Source organism: Heloderma suspectum, chromosome 5 (assembly GCF_057233095.1).
Source record: "Heloderma suspectum isolate Gila_16-S chromosome 5, 16-S_ref, whole genome shotgun sequence".
Classification (NCBI taxonomy): Eukaryota; Metazoa; Chordata; class Lepidosauria; order Squamata; family Helodermatidae; genus Heloderma; species Heloderma suspectum.
The window spans coordinates 18,701,868-18,717,689 of NC_139462.1; the positions used below are offsets into that span (position 1 = coordinate 18,701,868).

A 15,822-nucleotide genomic window follows, 5' to 3' on the forward strand; every position below is an offset into this window, starting at 1 on the left:
GTAATGATTTCCGTATTTTTCCGTACAATGAAAAAAAATTTTTTGGCATCCATCTGTAAGCAGATGATGGAACAAAAAGTGCCTGACAATCTGTGAAACAAAGACGGAGCAGATTTTACACAGTCCATAGATCCCTACTAATAGAGCCCCAAGGTTCACAAACTGGAGCCAAATGTAAAAAGATATACACTTGGAACTGATGAATAATGGGCAGTATCCAACCATGTCATCCCGTTAGCACAAATTATGTTGCACTGGCAGAAGCTAGCTTCTGAACTATACACGAGAGAAGAATCCAACTAAAATTGTGTTCGTGCAAGTGTGGCTGTGCAAGCAGTTTTGCATAACTCTTGGGCAAACCGTTGTACATTCCACTTGTGCAACCAGTTACGCAACTGTTTGCACCTGTTGTGCAATATGCTGTGCAACCAGCTGCGCCTGCTCACACAACCGGTTGTGCAAACATAATGGGCAACCGCTTCTGCAATGGAAAGATACAATGGAGCTCCGCTAGCACTATTTAAGTTTGCAGAATGTGATAGTTGGATACTGCCCTCTGAGCCCAGAAATGTGTTTTGAATGCAGGAGCTCAGACTCCTTCCATATAAAAAGGCACTCCTGGTTCCCCCCTTCCCCAGCTTTCTTCATTTCAGCAGTGTAATTTTGTGGAGAGGGGAGAATCATTTTGTTGCCATTCTTATACAACTGAGAGTCAGAAATCCTTGCTGATCTACTTCAAATCACTCAGAGATCTACCATGAAATCCTAATCTACCTTCTGCCCACGCCTGTCTACAATGACTAACAGCAGCTCTCTAGGGTTTCAGACAGGAGACTTTTTCCAGCCCTACCTGGAGATCCCAGGAATCAAAGCTGGGACCTTCTGAATGTACAGTCAGGGCCAGAAATATTGGAACAAGGGTAACTGTTTTGGCAGTTGGCCTCTGTACACCACCACACTGAAGCTGAAAGGAAACACACCCAGACGGGAGCAAAGTCAGGACGTTCAGCTGTAATTCAAGGGGTTTGACAAAAGTGGGGCACTAACCATTCAGGAAAGACAGCCAGTGGCATACACACACCCCCATCATTGGTGGCTCAGAAGTAATGGAACAAACCAACATCATTTCAAACTTAAGGGTCACCTTTAATACCTGGATGAAAATCCTTTGCAGTCAATGACTGCCTGAAGTCTGGGACCCATGGACATGACCCAATGCTGAGTTTCCTCCCTCAAGATGCTTTGCCAGGCCTTGACTGCAGCTGCCTTCAGCTGCTGCTTGTTTGTGGCTCTTTCTGCCTTCAGTCTTGTCTTCAATAAGTGAAAAGCATGCTCTATTGGGTGGAGATCAGGTGACTGACTTGGCCATTGCAGAACATCCCACTTCTTTGCCTGGAGAAACTCTTGGGTAGCTTTTGCTGTATGTTTTGGGTCATGATCCATCTGCATTATGAAGCGGTGTCCCTATCAGTTTGGCAGCATTCGGCTGAATCTGAGCAGGAAGTATAGCCCTATACACTACAGAATTCATCCTGCTGCTTTTATCAGCAGCCAGGTCATCAATAAACACCCAGCTCCATTGGCAGCCATACATGCCCACGCCATAACACTGCCTCCACCATGTTTGACAGATGATGTGGTACGCTTTGGATCATGAGCAGTTCCTTTCCTTCTCCATACTTTTCTCTCCCCATCATTCTGGTACAAGTTAATCTTGGTTTCATCAGTCCAAAGAATCTTATTCCAGAACTGGGCAGGCTTTTTTAGGTGTTTGCTGGCAAAGGCTAATCTGGCCTGTCTGTTCTTGAGCGTTACCTGTGGTTTGCACCTTGTTGTGAAGCCTCTGTATTTACATTCATAAAGCTGTCTCTTGACTGTAGATGTTGACAATGACATGCCTACCTCCTCAAGAGTGTTCTTGACCTGGCTAGATGTTGTGAAAGGGTTCCTCTTCACCATGAGCAGAATTCTGCGGTCATCCACTTTAGTTGTCTTCCGTGGTCTTCCAGGCCTTTTGCTGTTGCTCAGCTTGCCAGTTAATTCCTTCTTTTCAGGATGTTCCAAACTGTTGTACTGGCCACTCCCACTGTTTTCGCGATCTCTCTGATGGGTTTATTTTGTTTCCTCAGCCTAAGGATGGCCTCCTTCACTCACATGGACACCTCTTTGGCCCTCATGTTGGGAGTTCCAGTGAACAGCTACCAAATGCAAATGTAACACTCAGAACCACCTCCAGGCCTTTTCTCTGCTTGATTGGTCATGGGGAACCCAGGAAACAGGCCACACCTGGCCATGCAGCTGCTTGTCAGCCATTCGTTCCATTACTTATGAGCCACCAATGATGGGGGGGTGTGTATGCCACTGGCTGTACTTCTTGAATGGTTAGTGCCCCACTTTTGTCAAACCCCTTGAATTACAGCTGAAAGTCCTGACTTCGCTCCCATCTTGGTGTGTTTCCTTTCAACTTCAATGTGCCAAAACAGTTATCCTTGTTCCAATGTTTCTGGCCCTGACTGTAACTCATGTACTCTACCAGTGAGCTGCAGCCCTTCCTGAATGAGCCACTCAGACGCTTGGGGAGTATTGACAATGAGTCAGGGCTTAAATGCCCTGAACATCTCCTTGCTTTTGCACATCGGCTACTGTTAGGTATCCATCTCTGTGGTTGGCCTCACTCTTCCTGCCCTTTGCCACCCCAAATCCTTGTGAAGAAAATGCATGGAACAGCTGAATCTCCTGGTAGCAGATAAGTTATGCAAAGTAGATATATGCAAATAGGTTGCATTTCTAGCTCTTAAGGTTAGTGATAATGTCCAGGCTGTGAAAAGATTCACCTGTTGATTTCTGCAGATCAAGCTGTTGTTAAATGTACAAGAGCAGGCCAGCCCATTTTACCTGGTCAGTTGGCAACCCCACCCACAGTTTAAACTGAACTGAACAGTTTAAACTATTAGCTTTGTACAGGTACTTTCAATAAACTGGAATTATGGCTGCAGATTTCACTTTCTCTTGTTGCTATTAAAAGTTTTTGTGGTTGTTTTTTTACATCCGCAAATTCTTATCCAGATTCCTTTGGGGGTTTTCCCCCTACATTTTTCTTCTTTTGCACAAGTGAATGAGGACATGGCAGCTTTCAATAATAAAGAAAACATATTTTGATGGTAGATTTTTTTGTGCATTGCTAGTTTTAAATATACAATGTAGCATATGTTTAACACAGAGCATATGGAGAAAGAAAAAGCAAATCTCAATTTCCAGGCAAAATATTCTTATTGCTGTAGCTGCCACTGTGCAAAAAGTGTCAGTATAACATAAGGGGTTAGACAAATTCAGCAGCTATTAGCCATGATAGATATTATGGAGCCTCCATGTTCACAGGCAGTATACCTGTGAATGCCAGGTCCTGGTGATATACAACAGGTGCGAGAATTGTCACCTGTTGTTGTATGTAGGTCTCCTGGAGGCATTTGAGTGGCCATAGTCAGAAACAGGATGCTGGTCTAGACCAAGGTGGGGAACCTCTTTCAGCCCATGGGCTGAATGCAATTCTGGAGAAGCTCTCGGGGGCCACATTCCAGTGGTGGGAGGGGCCAAAGACAAAATGGGTGGGGCCAAAATACCAGCATATTGTAGCGTCAAGCTCTTACTGCCAGTAACGAAGCCTTAGGAGAGGCATTTTAACCTTTTAGAATGAGGCTGGGGAAACTGCACAAAAGCTGGGAAACCACAAAATGATCAGTGGTTGGGGGAAAGGGGAACAGGGCGTGGCCATCTAGGCACTGTGGAGGGCCGGACTGGGACCCCAGGATGGCTGGATTTGGTCCCTGGGGTCAAGGTTCTCCACCCGTGGTCTAGATGAATGGACCTTTGGCCTTATTATCCAGCAAAGCTTTTCTTATATTAGGAATATCAAAGTGAATCCACTGCAGTGATATTACACCAGATGTCTTGGCTTGGACTAAATAGCAAGCCTGTAGGTCAGTGTCAGGGTGGAAACTGAGCCCATAGAGCCCCAGAGCAGTTCTGATTCTGAGGAAGAATGGCAGTCCATGGGAGAGGAGCTCGCTCATCTCTCACAAGCACAGCGGCAGGGAGAGATTCCTCCTGCCAGCATTCTGGGAGAGATAGTGACCCTGGCAGTGAGAGAGCACTGGAGGGGGGCTTGCTGGATGCTCAGCGCAGACGCAGGAAGCGACGACAGATGGAGGGCGCCAAGAGGAGGCACTCTGCTCCTTTGGCGCTAAAACAACGGTCGCGTCCTGAGGACCCAAGGGAAAGAGGGAGGATCTGTCAGGAGTGCCCTAGCTGCCTCTTATAGTCCCCTCAAATAGCCAACTCAATACACAGACGACGAGGATTCTTTCCAAGGCTTTATTCCTTTATTACTTAATGACTCTTTCAGATACTAATCACTAGCGACTAAGCAAGGAACCGCACTGGGGTAGATGGCAGAGTAGCCTAAGCTCCAGGTAAGGCAGTTGGTCCCCGTTTGAAGGAGAAGCGCAGGAAGACTCTGAACTTATGGGCTATGGAGAGATCTCCCTCTTACCCTTGGGTCCTCGCGACCGTTGTTTTAGTGCCAAACGAGCAGAGCATCTCCTTTCTGCGCCCTCCATCTTGCTCTGCTCCCTCCGTCTGTGCCGAGCATCCAGCAAGCCCCCCTCCCCCGCTCTCTCACTGCCAGGGTCACTATCTCTCTCAGGAATGCTGGCAGGAGGAATCTCTGCCAGCTGCTGTGCTTGTGAGAGATGAGCGAGCTCCTCTCCCACGGACTGCTGTTCCTCCTCAGAATCAGAACTACTCTGGGGCTCTATGGGCTCAGTTTCCACCCTAACAGGATCTCTCCATAGCCCATAGGTTCAGAGTCTTCCCGCGCTTCTCCTTCAAACGGGGACCAACTGCCTTACCTGGAGCTTAGGCTACTCTGCTATCTACCCCAGTGCAATTCCTTGCTTAGTCGCTAGTGATTAGTATCTGTAAGAGCCATTAAGTAATAAAGGAATAAAGCCTTGGAAAGAATCCTCGTCGTCTGTGTCTTGAGTTGGCTATTGGAGGGGGCTGTAAGAGGCAGCTAGGGTGCTCCTGACAGCCAGTAGCTTCCAAACTTTCCACCTTCAAGGAACACTCTACACATACACCTGGCTGCCCCTCAGGGCATGGCAGAGGATTCTGTTATGTGTTCTGGGGCACATCCTCCATTCATGCGAAATGCAGGCTGGGCCTCTTGGGTTTCACCTTTGTCCCACAGTGCTAGGAGCTGCTGGATCTGTATGCAGCTACCACGTGTGGTGAACCACTGAACTGCAGGTGGCAGCTTCTCAGTGAAGTACCCTTAGGCTCTGTTGGACTAACTCTGCCCACCCAATTTGAGTCCTCCTGGACAGGAAGAAGCATGAGAGTAAGGAGGCTCCTGTTCCAGATGAGCCTTGCTTGAGCAACAAGGTCTTCCTAAGTCTGGTGTGCTCCTGAATCCTTGGTTGTTCTTGGACCCTGGGCCTGGAGAAGCTCCTGGCTTGTCCTTCAGTCCTAGCTTCTGGCTTATTCCTCCATCTTGCTTGGTGGTTGGTCCTTTGGTTCTGACACTCTTCAGTCCTGACTCCTTGCTTGTCCCACTGCTTCTGGCCTCCAGCTCCTGGCTCCCCCGACTGCTGCCCAACCCCTGACATACATGAACTGAGAGCACGCCCTATAGAACATCCCCAAGACTGTGGCCCACTGCAAAGGAAGATCAGTAGTGATAGGCAAGTTGTCTTTTGGGGGGACACCACCCTTACTGATCTTCCTGCAGAGGAGCCCCTGATATATTTCCAGGTAATCTCAAGAACCTCTCATGAAGTCGGGTTGCGTTTGTATGTTTCTTTGAAACGATCCAAGAATTGAATCGTCTTTGTGGCCAAGCGAGCATCCCAGTCTGAAATGCAATCTGCCATTCAGTATGCCACTGCAAACAAACCTAAGTGGGGACATGTGGACATTGGGTTGGCCCCCTTAAAGGAGGAGGACTGCTTCACCACAGGTGCAAGAGAGCCAGAGAGAGAGAGCCAGAATGTGCTCTGTGGTTGTGCGAATAAGACCACTTTGCACATTAGCAGAGGAACATCAAGAGAGAAAAATAAACCTGCTGTAATTAAAACAGCCTTGGTGCCATAAGCAGCTTTGCTGACAGGAAGTGAATGCCTGCAAGGTGTCCTGCAGAGCAATCTGCTAACTCACGCAGCAGTAGATACACTTGCAAGCGCAGATGTGGACACATGAGCAGTGTGAAGCAGATGTCACTCATGGGGATGAAGATGAAAGGGTCTAAGGATCAGGCCCGATGTATAAATCACAAGCAATTTCCCTCTCTGCACCAAGGTCGTCAATTCCGAACACTGGGAATAGCGCACATGGTGATGAATTTATTATTGTAACTTTGTCAGGATCCAGCAGACCGACTCACTTTGTCAGAAGGCACAGTTGTGAGGTTACCCTAATTTCAGAGAGGCAAGGCAAGAGATCGTGATTGACTGGCAAAGGAACAGAGGCACCTTCATCTAATCCTGGCACTATCTGACCAAACTCAAGGATGGATCCTCAGTGTGGCATGGAGGCCTCTATTTACTGGCCACGTAAGAACATCAATTTAATTCCAGGATAAAGGAACATTCCATTTGAGAGAAGAGTTAAGGTGCTTACAAATCCACTTGTGCACCAAAAAGCAAGCAAATAATTAAGTCAAGGCACCGGCCTTAATTGTCAAGCCATGTAAGCAGTGAATGTGTTCTACAGTCCCAAAATACTATGCTTGGTTACAACTGAGCTTCCGTGCACACACCTTTCATTCTGATCTTCCAGCCTCCCCATAGCACTTTTTCATTATTTAAAAAGGTGCTTTCAAATCCTTTCACAGGTCCACACAATAACCCTACGACTGTGTTTTGGCCAAGCCCCACTCCCCTTACAGAAAACAGTCTGGAGGCAAGTAAGGGTGGGTAGTCCAACACAGGGATGTCCGTTGCTGGGAAATCCAGATCTTTTTTTATTTGACCGAGTTCCACGGTGTATATGGCTGAATTTGTGTTTGTGATCCAAGCTGCCATCTTTTCCCCCAACTCTGGGAACTTTTTTGGCACATTTTTCCCACAGGTTCCACAATTTGTGCAAATTTCTGAGCAATTTGTGCAAGTTACAGCTACATTTGCACAAATTGCGGAACCTGGGGGGGGGGAGTGCACAAAATGCATGGAAAATACGCGAACTGGCCCAAATTGCTGCAGACCAAGTTGGGAGCCACAGCAGGAACTGAAACAAAGTCCAGGGGGCCTAACCTAGGAAAACTCATTGAACTCCACCCCCACCCCAAACAGATTTCCCTGACATCCCTAGTCCGAGAACTGCTCAGACTCTGGATGAGCTGCTCAGACTGAGGAGCCAGGTCTAAGTCCATGGTTTTATAGGATCAGATGGAATTTTTATTTTTTATTTTCAACACCTATATATGGCCCACTCATCACAGACTACCGGGTGGTTTACAAATTTGAAAATCATGGAAAACTATGGGTAGTATCCAATGTTAGTCATGACTAACTTAAATCCCATTCATTTCAATGGGTCTACTCTAAGTAGTACTATTGTATGTTACCCTAAGCCCTAAACATCAAATAGATTAAAAATCCCACCACGGTACAAACTAAACAGATAAAATAAATTCAGCAACAATAAAACAATACCCATGGCAGAAAATTGAGCACTGATGATCTTAAAAGGTCTTTAAAACAATCTTAAAAAGCTGTTTTAACTGCCTGGGTGAATAAAAGTGTATTCCTTTCAGTGCCAGGTGAAGACAATGTAGGCGCTGTGAGCCCCTCTGAGAAGGGCATTCCACAACTGGAGTGCCACCAATAAAAAGGCCCTTTCACTCGAAGCCACCTGCTGAATCTCACTTGGTGGGGGGGTATCCTGAGAAGGGCCCCTGAAGATGACCTTAGGGTCCAGGTAGGTAAATACAGGAAGAGGAGATCCTAATTGTGTCACCTGATCCCAGCTAACTTAGTAGGTGCAATACCACCCTCCAGCTATCTGCACTGGTGGTGCTGAAACCAGCAGAGAAACGAAACACTAGCTTCCTCCTCTGTTGTATTATCAAGGTCGTGCAGACAGAGTGCTTGGAACCCACAGCTAGCATCCCTAATTTGAGAGGCCTTGGTTCTTACTCAGCGCACGCACATACTCCACAGATGAACTTGGATGTCCCAGGCTGAAACTGAGTGTTCTCTCTGGAAACACCAAGCTATCCCTGGGTTGATAATCAACCAAGGGAGCAAATCATGCTATGTTTTCCAGTCCCTACTGCAGGGAATTTTCAAGTCTCACTGGTCATGATAATAGCTACATTAAGAATGTGGTATGTTCCCTGCAAATAATATCTTAAAACTGAGCACATTACTTATTCATTTTCCAGGCACACAAGGAGTCCTGCAAAAGTTTTCCATGTATACATGGCCATGAAAACAGCATCGGGAATACACGTGACTTGATTCCCTACACAATCTAGGTACTCCGAAGTCTGACTCTATAAATTACATAGGACTCCATAGAGAAGTAAACTGTGTATACTTTGCATTCACACATTCATTTTTGGAGGCCCACAAGCTGCTGGTCATTTCTGGATTTAAGCTTCCAGTTCCTAAAGCAAGAATAAATAATTGCTAGTGCTGATACTACCATGAACCTCTTTAAACAACACATACTTTACTGTTGATGGCTGATTCATTCATTGAAAGTTTCTGTGTTTGGGTGATTTTCGTCTAGGCCATCACTTACCTCCAGAACTGCTGACACTAACGTTTGCATAAATATAGCCAGTATAAGAATGCACTATATTTAAATTAGACAACATAAATGGCATATCATTGTTCAAAGGACTTCATATACATTCTTTTCATAAACCTTACAATGATCCTGAAAGGTAGATCACTATTATTTTCCCCATATTACAGATGGGGAGAGGGAGGACTGAGGCTGAGAGAAAAGCTTGCTTAGAAAACGCCCTGGTGAGTTCATCAAACAGGTGAGATTTGAACCAGAAACTTCCTGGTTTACAGGTCCATCCCTTCACCACTATGCTACACTAGCTCAGCAAATGTTTTCATAAGATATCAGTTAAGCTGTATCTATAGAAGCAGGAAATGGGAGGAACCTTTTGACCACTAAAACAGGCTTCTGTTTTGTCCACTGGTAAATAAGCCACATTGGAACCCCACATGTGCAAGAGGCTTATTTGGCCATGTAAGATAAAGCTCCATGAGCCTCTTTCAGCGGCCAACTATGGTGGAGTTATCTCATATAAGTGGGGTTGCTTGGCTAAGCCAATGCCCCCAAACAAACTATATGACTTCTTTCAAACCAGTGATTCTTAAACTTGGTTGCATTGAAGATCAATACTCTGGTTTGTGGACTACCATCCTCGCCCCCCTCCCCCCGCTTTCACCTTATGGACACCACATCAGAGGATACTTAAAACTCAAGCACTGCTTTATCTTCTATGGCTGCAACCCAACAAAAGTATATATACACCACAAGGAGAACCCTGCATGTACCCAGGGGTTTGTTTAGAGATGCCCGAGAAAGTTGATATTTGTGAAATTTGAGACGAATGGACCCAAACTGCATCTCCCACACTAATGTGCAGATAAGAACTTAATTATCCACTGAATTTCACACTTCCTGAATGTTCCAATGCAGTTCTCATCTTAAAAAAATATGTATCAAAATGCATTTTGAAAAGCATGTTTTGAAAGAAAACACATTCTGAAATCAGTATTTTGGGAGAAAATACTTTATAAATGTGTACATAAATACATACTTAAAAGCAATTTTTTGTATGGATTAAAATAAAACATGAACAGATTAAAATGGAAATTTGGAAGAACGGACTTGTGGGTAAACACATACGAATGTGTGATGGAATGGAAACAGTGATTCATCCATCCCTAGATTTTTTTGTGATCTCGACTGCAGCTGCTTATGTTGCTGAAGAGGCAAGCTGTTTTTCACATTAAATTGTAACATTCTGAACTGAAGAGTGCCTTGTCTCTTCAGCATGCATTGGAAGCAATACAGAAATGTCTGACTCTTCAACATTTTCCTCTGTTACTTTCACTACTGTCTGGGGGACCACGAGAAAACAGACAAAGGAGCACTAATTGTGCCTGAGTCACAGTTTTAAAACACAGTGTTTTATGTCCTTATGTGTGTTATCCCTTCAAGAATATACCAAGGAGTGAATGGGTAAGACTGCAAACTTTGTTTGCATCATATTAAAAAATAAATAGCTTAGGATCTTCTGAGTACACCAGCAGCACATGATGGCAAAGTGCAACTGAAGTGTGGGACACCAGCTGCAGATGTTTTGCACTCACCAGCATGCTTTTTCCCTGAGATCCATTAAGTGCCAGCAGCCAGCCAGCTTAAGAAGAAAAGGCTCTAGGTACCTTCTTTCCTCTCTCCCTCCTCTTTTATTTGGAGTGCACTTGCAGATAAATGCCAGTCATTTGGCCAGGGCTGACTCACAGAAGGTGTAGCAGGCACAGATGGTACTAATGCATAAATGTAATCTAGCAAAAAGATGCCAATGCCAACCCAGAAAAGGTTCCAAATAGCTGCAGCGCATTTGCAGGAATATATAGTGTGATTGGCAAGGTTAACTCTGAGGTTTGCATCAGCTGACAGTTCCCAAATCAACAATCCAAACTCTAAGACAAAATGGGCATATTTATTATCAGCCTGTAAATAAGCCCACAAAAGTTACTAGCCCACAATATTTTTTACTAGCCCTTATGGAGACTGGCAGAGGAGGGACAGAAAGCTGCATTTCTATGCTGGGCAGAGAGGAGGGAACCTTCCTCCTCTGTCAGCCTTCTTGGTTTCTATTCTATCCCTCCTCTGCCAGCTCAGTTATTTACCTGCAAGGATTCCATACGCTCGCCTACGTGCAGTTCCTAGTTGCCTATGGTGACCAGGCTCGTGCTTAAACACAACACTTGTTTATTTATGTAGGAGAAGTCCCTCCTAATTCCATGGTCTCTGGGCATATTTATGTATCAACATTTATGAATTACTTATATTTAAGAAAAGTCTAAGCAATGTACAAAAGCAAGTCTTCCTACAGAGGACAAGATTAATAATGCCTGTTGGAAAAGGTATGTTTTCAGTAGGCACCAAAAACCTGTAAGGGTTGGCAACTACCTAATTTGTAACTGTAGAGAGTTCCTGAGAGTGGGTACTAAAGTACCCTAAAGGCCCTTTTCATAGCCATGATGGACCAAACCTCAAAAAATTTGGGTACCACCAAGAGCCTAAAATCCCACATTTAAAAAGGGTCTTTCTGCTTCTGTTTTAAATGCAGGATCACGACGGACTCCTTTTACATGTGCTTCCTTTTCCCCCTCCCCTTCCCCCCACCTTCTCCCCTTTATCTGAGTCTTCCATATGTTTCATTATACAGCTGCTAGATGGCACTGTGGTCTAGCTCCTCTTTTTGCAGCTTTTCCTTTTTCACGGAGAGAACTCAAGCGGAACACAACTGAGGTAATGTGATAGCTCATTTTCTCTGATTTATTTAAAAACGGAATAAAGGTCATTTAGTGCAGGAGATGGCCTGGAGGTTCACGACGTCATCTAAAGGGCCAGCAAACTTCTGTGGGTGAGCAATCTCAATAGCAGGATAAAAGCACTGTGTGAAGAAGCCTCAAGAGGGTATCTCCTGATGAGCTCAGCAACTGCATAGGCTGGTAGGGCGGGATCAGGCAATCTCTTTCTCATATGCGGAAGATGGAATGGGGCAGGGAGATGGGGGAGAAGAGGAAGAAAAACTTTACTCAGCCTATACCTCAACAGGATGACAGAAAAAAGTATTTCATTGTATTATTAAATGCTCTCATTTCCTCCAAACCTTCCTGTGAGGTGGATGGAACCACATGCTAAACCACAGGTGTACCACCACAAACAGAAGCCCCCTCTCAATTTTTCCCAGTCCCCCTCTGTAACGTGTAGTTCAATTTACCTCATCTCTTGGTGCCCAGTGCTGTGGAGTGGAAGTGGGAAATGCATCCAGTCACAAGCAGGGATCTACAAACTGTGGACTTCCTAGTAGCCAAGCTTGATATTCTAGTAGCCAGCTGTGAGGTTCAATCTTACTTCAGAGGGCCTTAGTTCTAACCAGAGATGCTTAGGACTATATCTTGAATAGATTTCTAGCTGCACTTAGGCACTAAATAAATAAATATTACAACATATACATGTTTACTCAGAAAGGATGTTCTGCTTTCCATGGGGCTTAGTACAAAGTAAGCATGCAAAGCATCACAGCCTTCGAATCTAGCATAGCATCCATGCTTAATTAATAATTTCTTTACCACTTCCCACTTTCTTGAACCAAAGCCGTGTGTGTGTGTGTGTGTGTGTGTGTGTGTGAGAGAGAGAGAGAGAGAGAGAGAGAGAGAGAGAGAGAAAGAAAGGTGGAGGTGGGGAGGGAAAGAATGAGAATGAAAGAGTGACAGAGCCAGTCTCTGGACTTTTGCACCAGTTGCTCCATTCTCTCTGTCTCAGTGACAACAAGAAGGTAGAGGGGAGAATTAGGTGTCCTGACACTTTCTCTCTTTTCCCTCTCCTTCCAGCTTCTGAGTGCATCTTTGATGTGAACAGGCGCACAACCACTGATTGCCATTGTGTAGGCCCTTTCACTGATCTAGGACCCCAACAGGTACACAATCCTGGTGCCAACACTGAGGGACCCTGGCATGGGAAGTACCTATATGATCTGGGCTACCTGTGCAATCAAAACATCCAGACATTACCACTGAGGCATAACAGCCAGTCACAGGGAAGAGGCTTCATGGTGGCTACTATCCTGCAATCGGGCCAGTGCCGTTAATGATGGGTGAACGCTGCTGCCACACACACATACACACACACCCTCAAACACACACAGTCCTTGGATCAGCTAACTGAGCTATTTTCCTAAAAAGGCAGAAACAAGCTCCAATCCCATTCAGAATTCAGAAACCGCATTGCACCCCCAATGGTGTGGAAGTGAGCAAATTTGGGGTGGGAGGGAGGAAGGAGTTACTCTTTGACTCGGATTACCATCTCAGTTGGAGAAAAACTCAGGTTAATAATGGTCTTCCATCAGTGAGTCAGAAGCCAGGCATCCTAAGTATTATTTGGAAGTTTTGAAGAAACCAATTGCCCTTGATTTTGTCAATAAAGAGAAGAATCTCAAAATGTGTTGGGAATTATAACACTGGTGCAACTGCCTTTTGGTCTGTCTTAATAACGTTCACCTTAGACTGCAGATGAGCATTTCAGCACACCAAGGTCTGTATTCTGACTGAAGGAATTACAAATTTCAGCTACATTAGTAATTGAAGTCTGCATTATAACATGCTAAGTGAAAAACTTAGAGCAAACCAAACTCAGATAGCCTACCATTACAGAAGCTTCTCTCTTGAGCCCAGGTACAGAGAAATAGTCTCACATCTGTACCTGATGCAGTTCACCATATGTGCTGCAATATCTAAGCACAGAGGGAAGGAGTTAAGGAGTGGACAATCAGCCTTAATTGGAGTAAGCTGTCAGGATGGAGATGGGGTTGCTTGCTTGCTTGAAAGCCTGCCATTTGGACAATAAAAGATCCTTGTGCCAGAAACCCCTGCCCTCCCCCAAAGGATAGCACAGATTAAACTCAAATGATGAGGTTAATGTAGAAAGAAATGTTTTTCATGATGCTTGCAAGAGCCAAGCTGTTGAGAAAGGCTTCCCCGGCAGCTGCTGTATCGCCTGTTTTGTGTTTTTTATTACGGTGTGTATGTGGAATTGTATTCTGTAAGCCGCCTTGAGGGTCCTGCTGGGGCAATAAAGTGGAAAATAATTTCACAAAATACATATGTCTGAGTTCGGCCAAAGGAACTTTCATTCATTCACTGTCATCTCCATGAAGTAAAAAGTATTTGCATGTATGGATGTCACACAGGAGGCTTGAATGCAAATAGAAGAATGTGTGTCAAAACCCCAGATTTTAAAATAATGGATGTTCCCCGACCTGCTGTCCTCCACATGTGTTGGACTACAACTCCCAGAATCCCCATAACTGGCTGGGGCATTCTGGAAGTTGTAGTCCAACATATCTGGAAGGCACCAGGTTGTGGAAGGCTGACATAAGCCCTCAAAATGAAGGGAAATCCAGGACAAAATTCCTTGCAGTAAGGTTCATCAGACTTTTTTTTACAAATGGGAGAGAAGCCTCCACCCCCAATGGTTTAGGTATGGAAAGGCGTAACTCTTCATGTGAAGGCAGGGGACCAGCCTGTGTCTTTGAAAGAACGGAGACAGGACTAATAAGGACACAGAAAAGTCCTGGCTCAGCAATACAGTTCTCTCAGGCTCATCTCAACATGAGAACTTAAGGCAAGCGTCATGGCCACAGAAGTTATTTCTCCAGCTTGAACTGATATCCAAGCAGGAAAGGTGATTTAAGTCCTGCCCCCACCTGCTAGTTATCTCTCTTGCTGCTCCAGCAGCAAAAGAATGGAGGAAGTCCCTCCTCACCTTCCTTTCCTATTCAGGGCACACTGCTATCCTGCATTTCCCAGCATTCCATGTGCCTGACTTCACAGCAACAACAGCAACAAAAGGGATTTTAAAGGAACAGCTGTAAAAGCCAAAACAAGGCAAAAAGCACAGCTGCACGATGGTTCCTGACATGTTTTAAGACTTTATCAAGTCTTATCACTTCTTACTACATTCCCCAGTTCCAAATAATGCTTAGAACTCCTTGCTTCTAACTTGGCCATGGAAGGCACAGAGCATGCAGCCACTTCCATGAGCCAGGAGCAGGGATGAACACGTCAGTCCATTTCTGGCATGTGTCAGTTTCACATATGCTCATTTTAAACTGTTCCATCCAATTTCCACATTGATCTGCAATTTTTTTAAAAATGCACGACGATTTATATTTAAATATGTATTTACATATTCCTTTCAATTTTATTTTTTCTCACAAAATATGCATTTTAAGTGTATTTTTACCTCATAGCACACATTTCTAAACATATTTTATCCTAAGTCAAGAATTTTCATATGGATTTTGGCATTTTTTTGAGCTGGGAATTGCAGAGGGAGGGACTCTCTGCTGTCCTCGTTTTTATTCAAGCATTTTGCCTTTGGCATGTAAGCTGCTCTGTTGGGTTGGGTACCATTTTTATTCAGTTACTGTTGTGCTTTTTAACTGTATTTTTAATGTATTTGTTTTACTTTCAGTTTAACAAAGTTCCTCATTTAAACAATGTAGTTCCTATGATGGTTAGCTGCCTTGAGCATGGTGTTCTTAATAGGGATAAATCAAATCTATAAATAATAAATTGCGAAATTCAGAGAAGTACAAAAAAGGAAGATAATGGTGTTCCAATTCACACGTTACTCTGGGAGTTGCGGATCCGGTTGGCCCACTTCAAAATGCAGAATGAACAAAGCCCGGGAGCATCCCTAGCCTGGAGATGAAGACATACTTCCCTTCTTCCTACGGCTGCTGCTGCCGGAGCAGCAAGAAAGGTGGTAGACGTGCAAGTCAGGCGGTGTCAGGGTTGCCTCTGAGCAGAAAGAGTGGCAGAACAGTTCAGATTCTGAGGAAGAGCTGCAAAACGCGGGGGAGGAAGTTTCCCAGGCTTCAAAGGCACAGCTGGATGGAGAGGCCCTCCCTTTACACATCCCTGTGAGTGACAGGGGGAGGCGGGGGTTGGAGAACCTGAATTCTTAGACAGCAGGCGCAGATGCAGAGCCAAGAGA

The 15,822-nt window shown here is 44.9% G+C and overlaps 1 protein-coding gene across 4 annotated transcripts in view; it reads right to left on the reverse strand.

The window, feature by feature from the left end:
- The window catches only part of ANTXR2 (ANTXR cell adhesion molecule 2), a 187,591-nt gene that overhangs the window by 27,117 nt on the left and 144,652 nt on the right, over positions 1 to 15,822 (reverse strand). Inside the window, exon 17 of one of the 4 annotated variants that reach the window (XM_084855442.1) lies at positions 11,571 to 11,797. The exons of the other annotated variants lie outside the window; for them this stretch is intronic. Coding sequence (XP_084711568.1) covers positions 11,783 to 11,797 — 15 coding nt within the window. The 3' untranslated portion in view covers positions 11,571 to 11,782. Of the gene's footprint in view, positions 1 to 11,570; positions 11,798 to 15,822 lie in introns of those variants that run through there. 4 annotated transcript variants of the gene reach the window in all.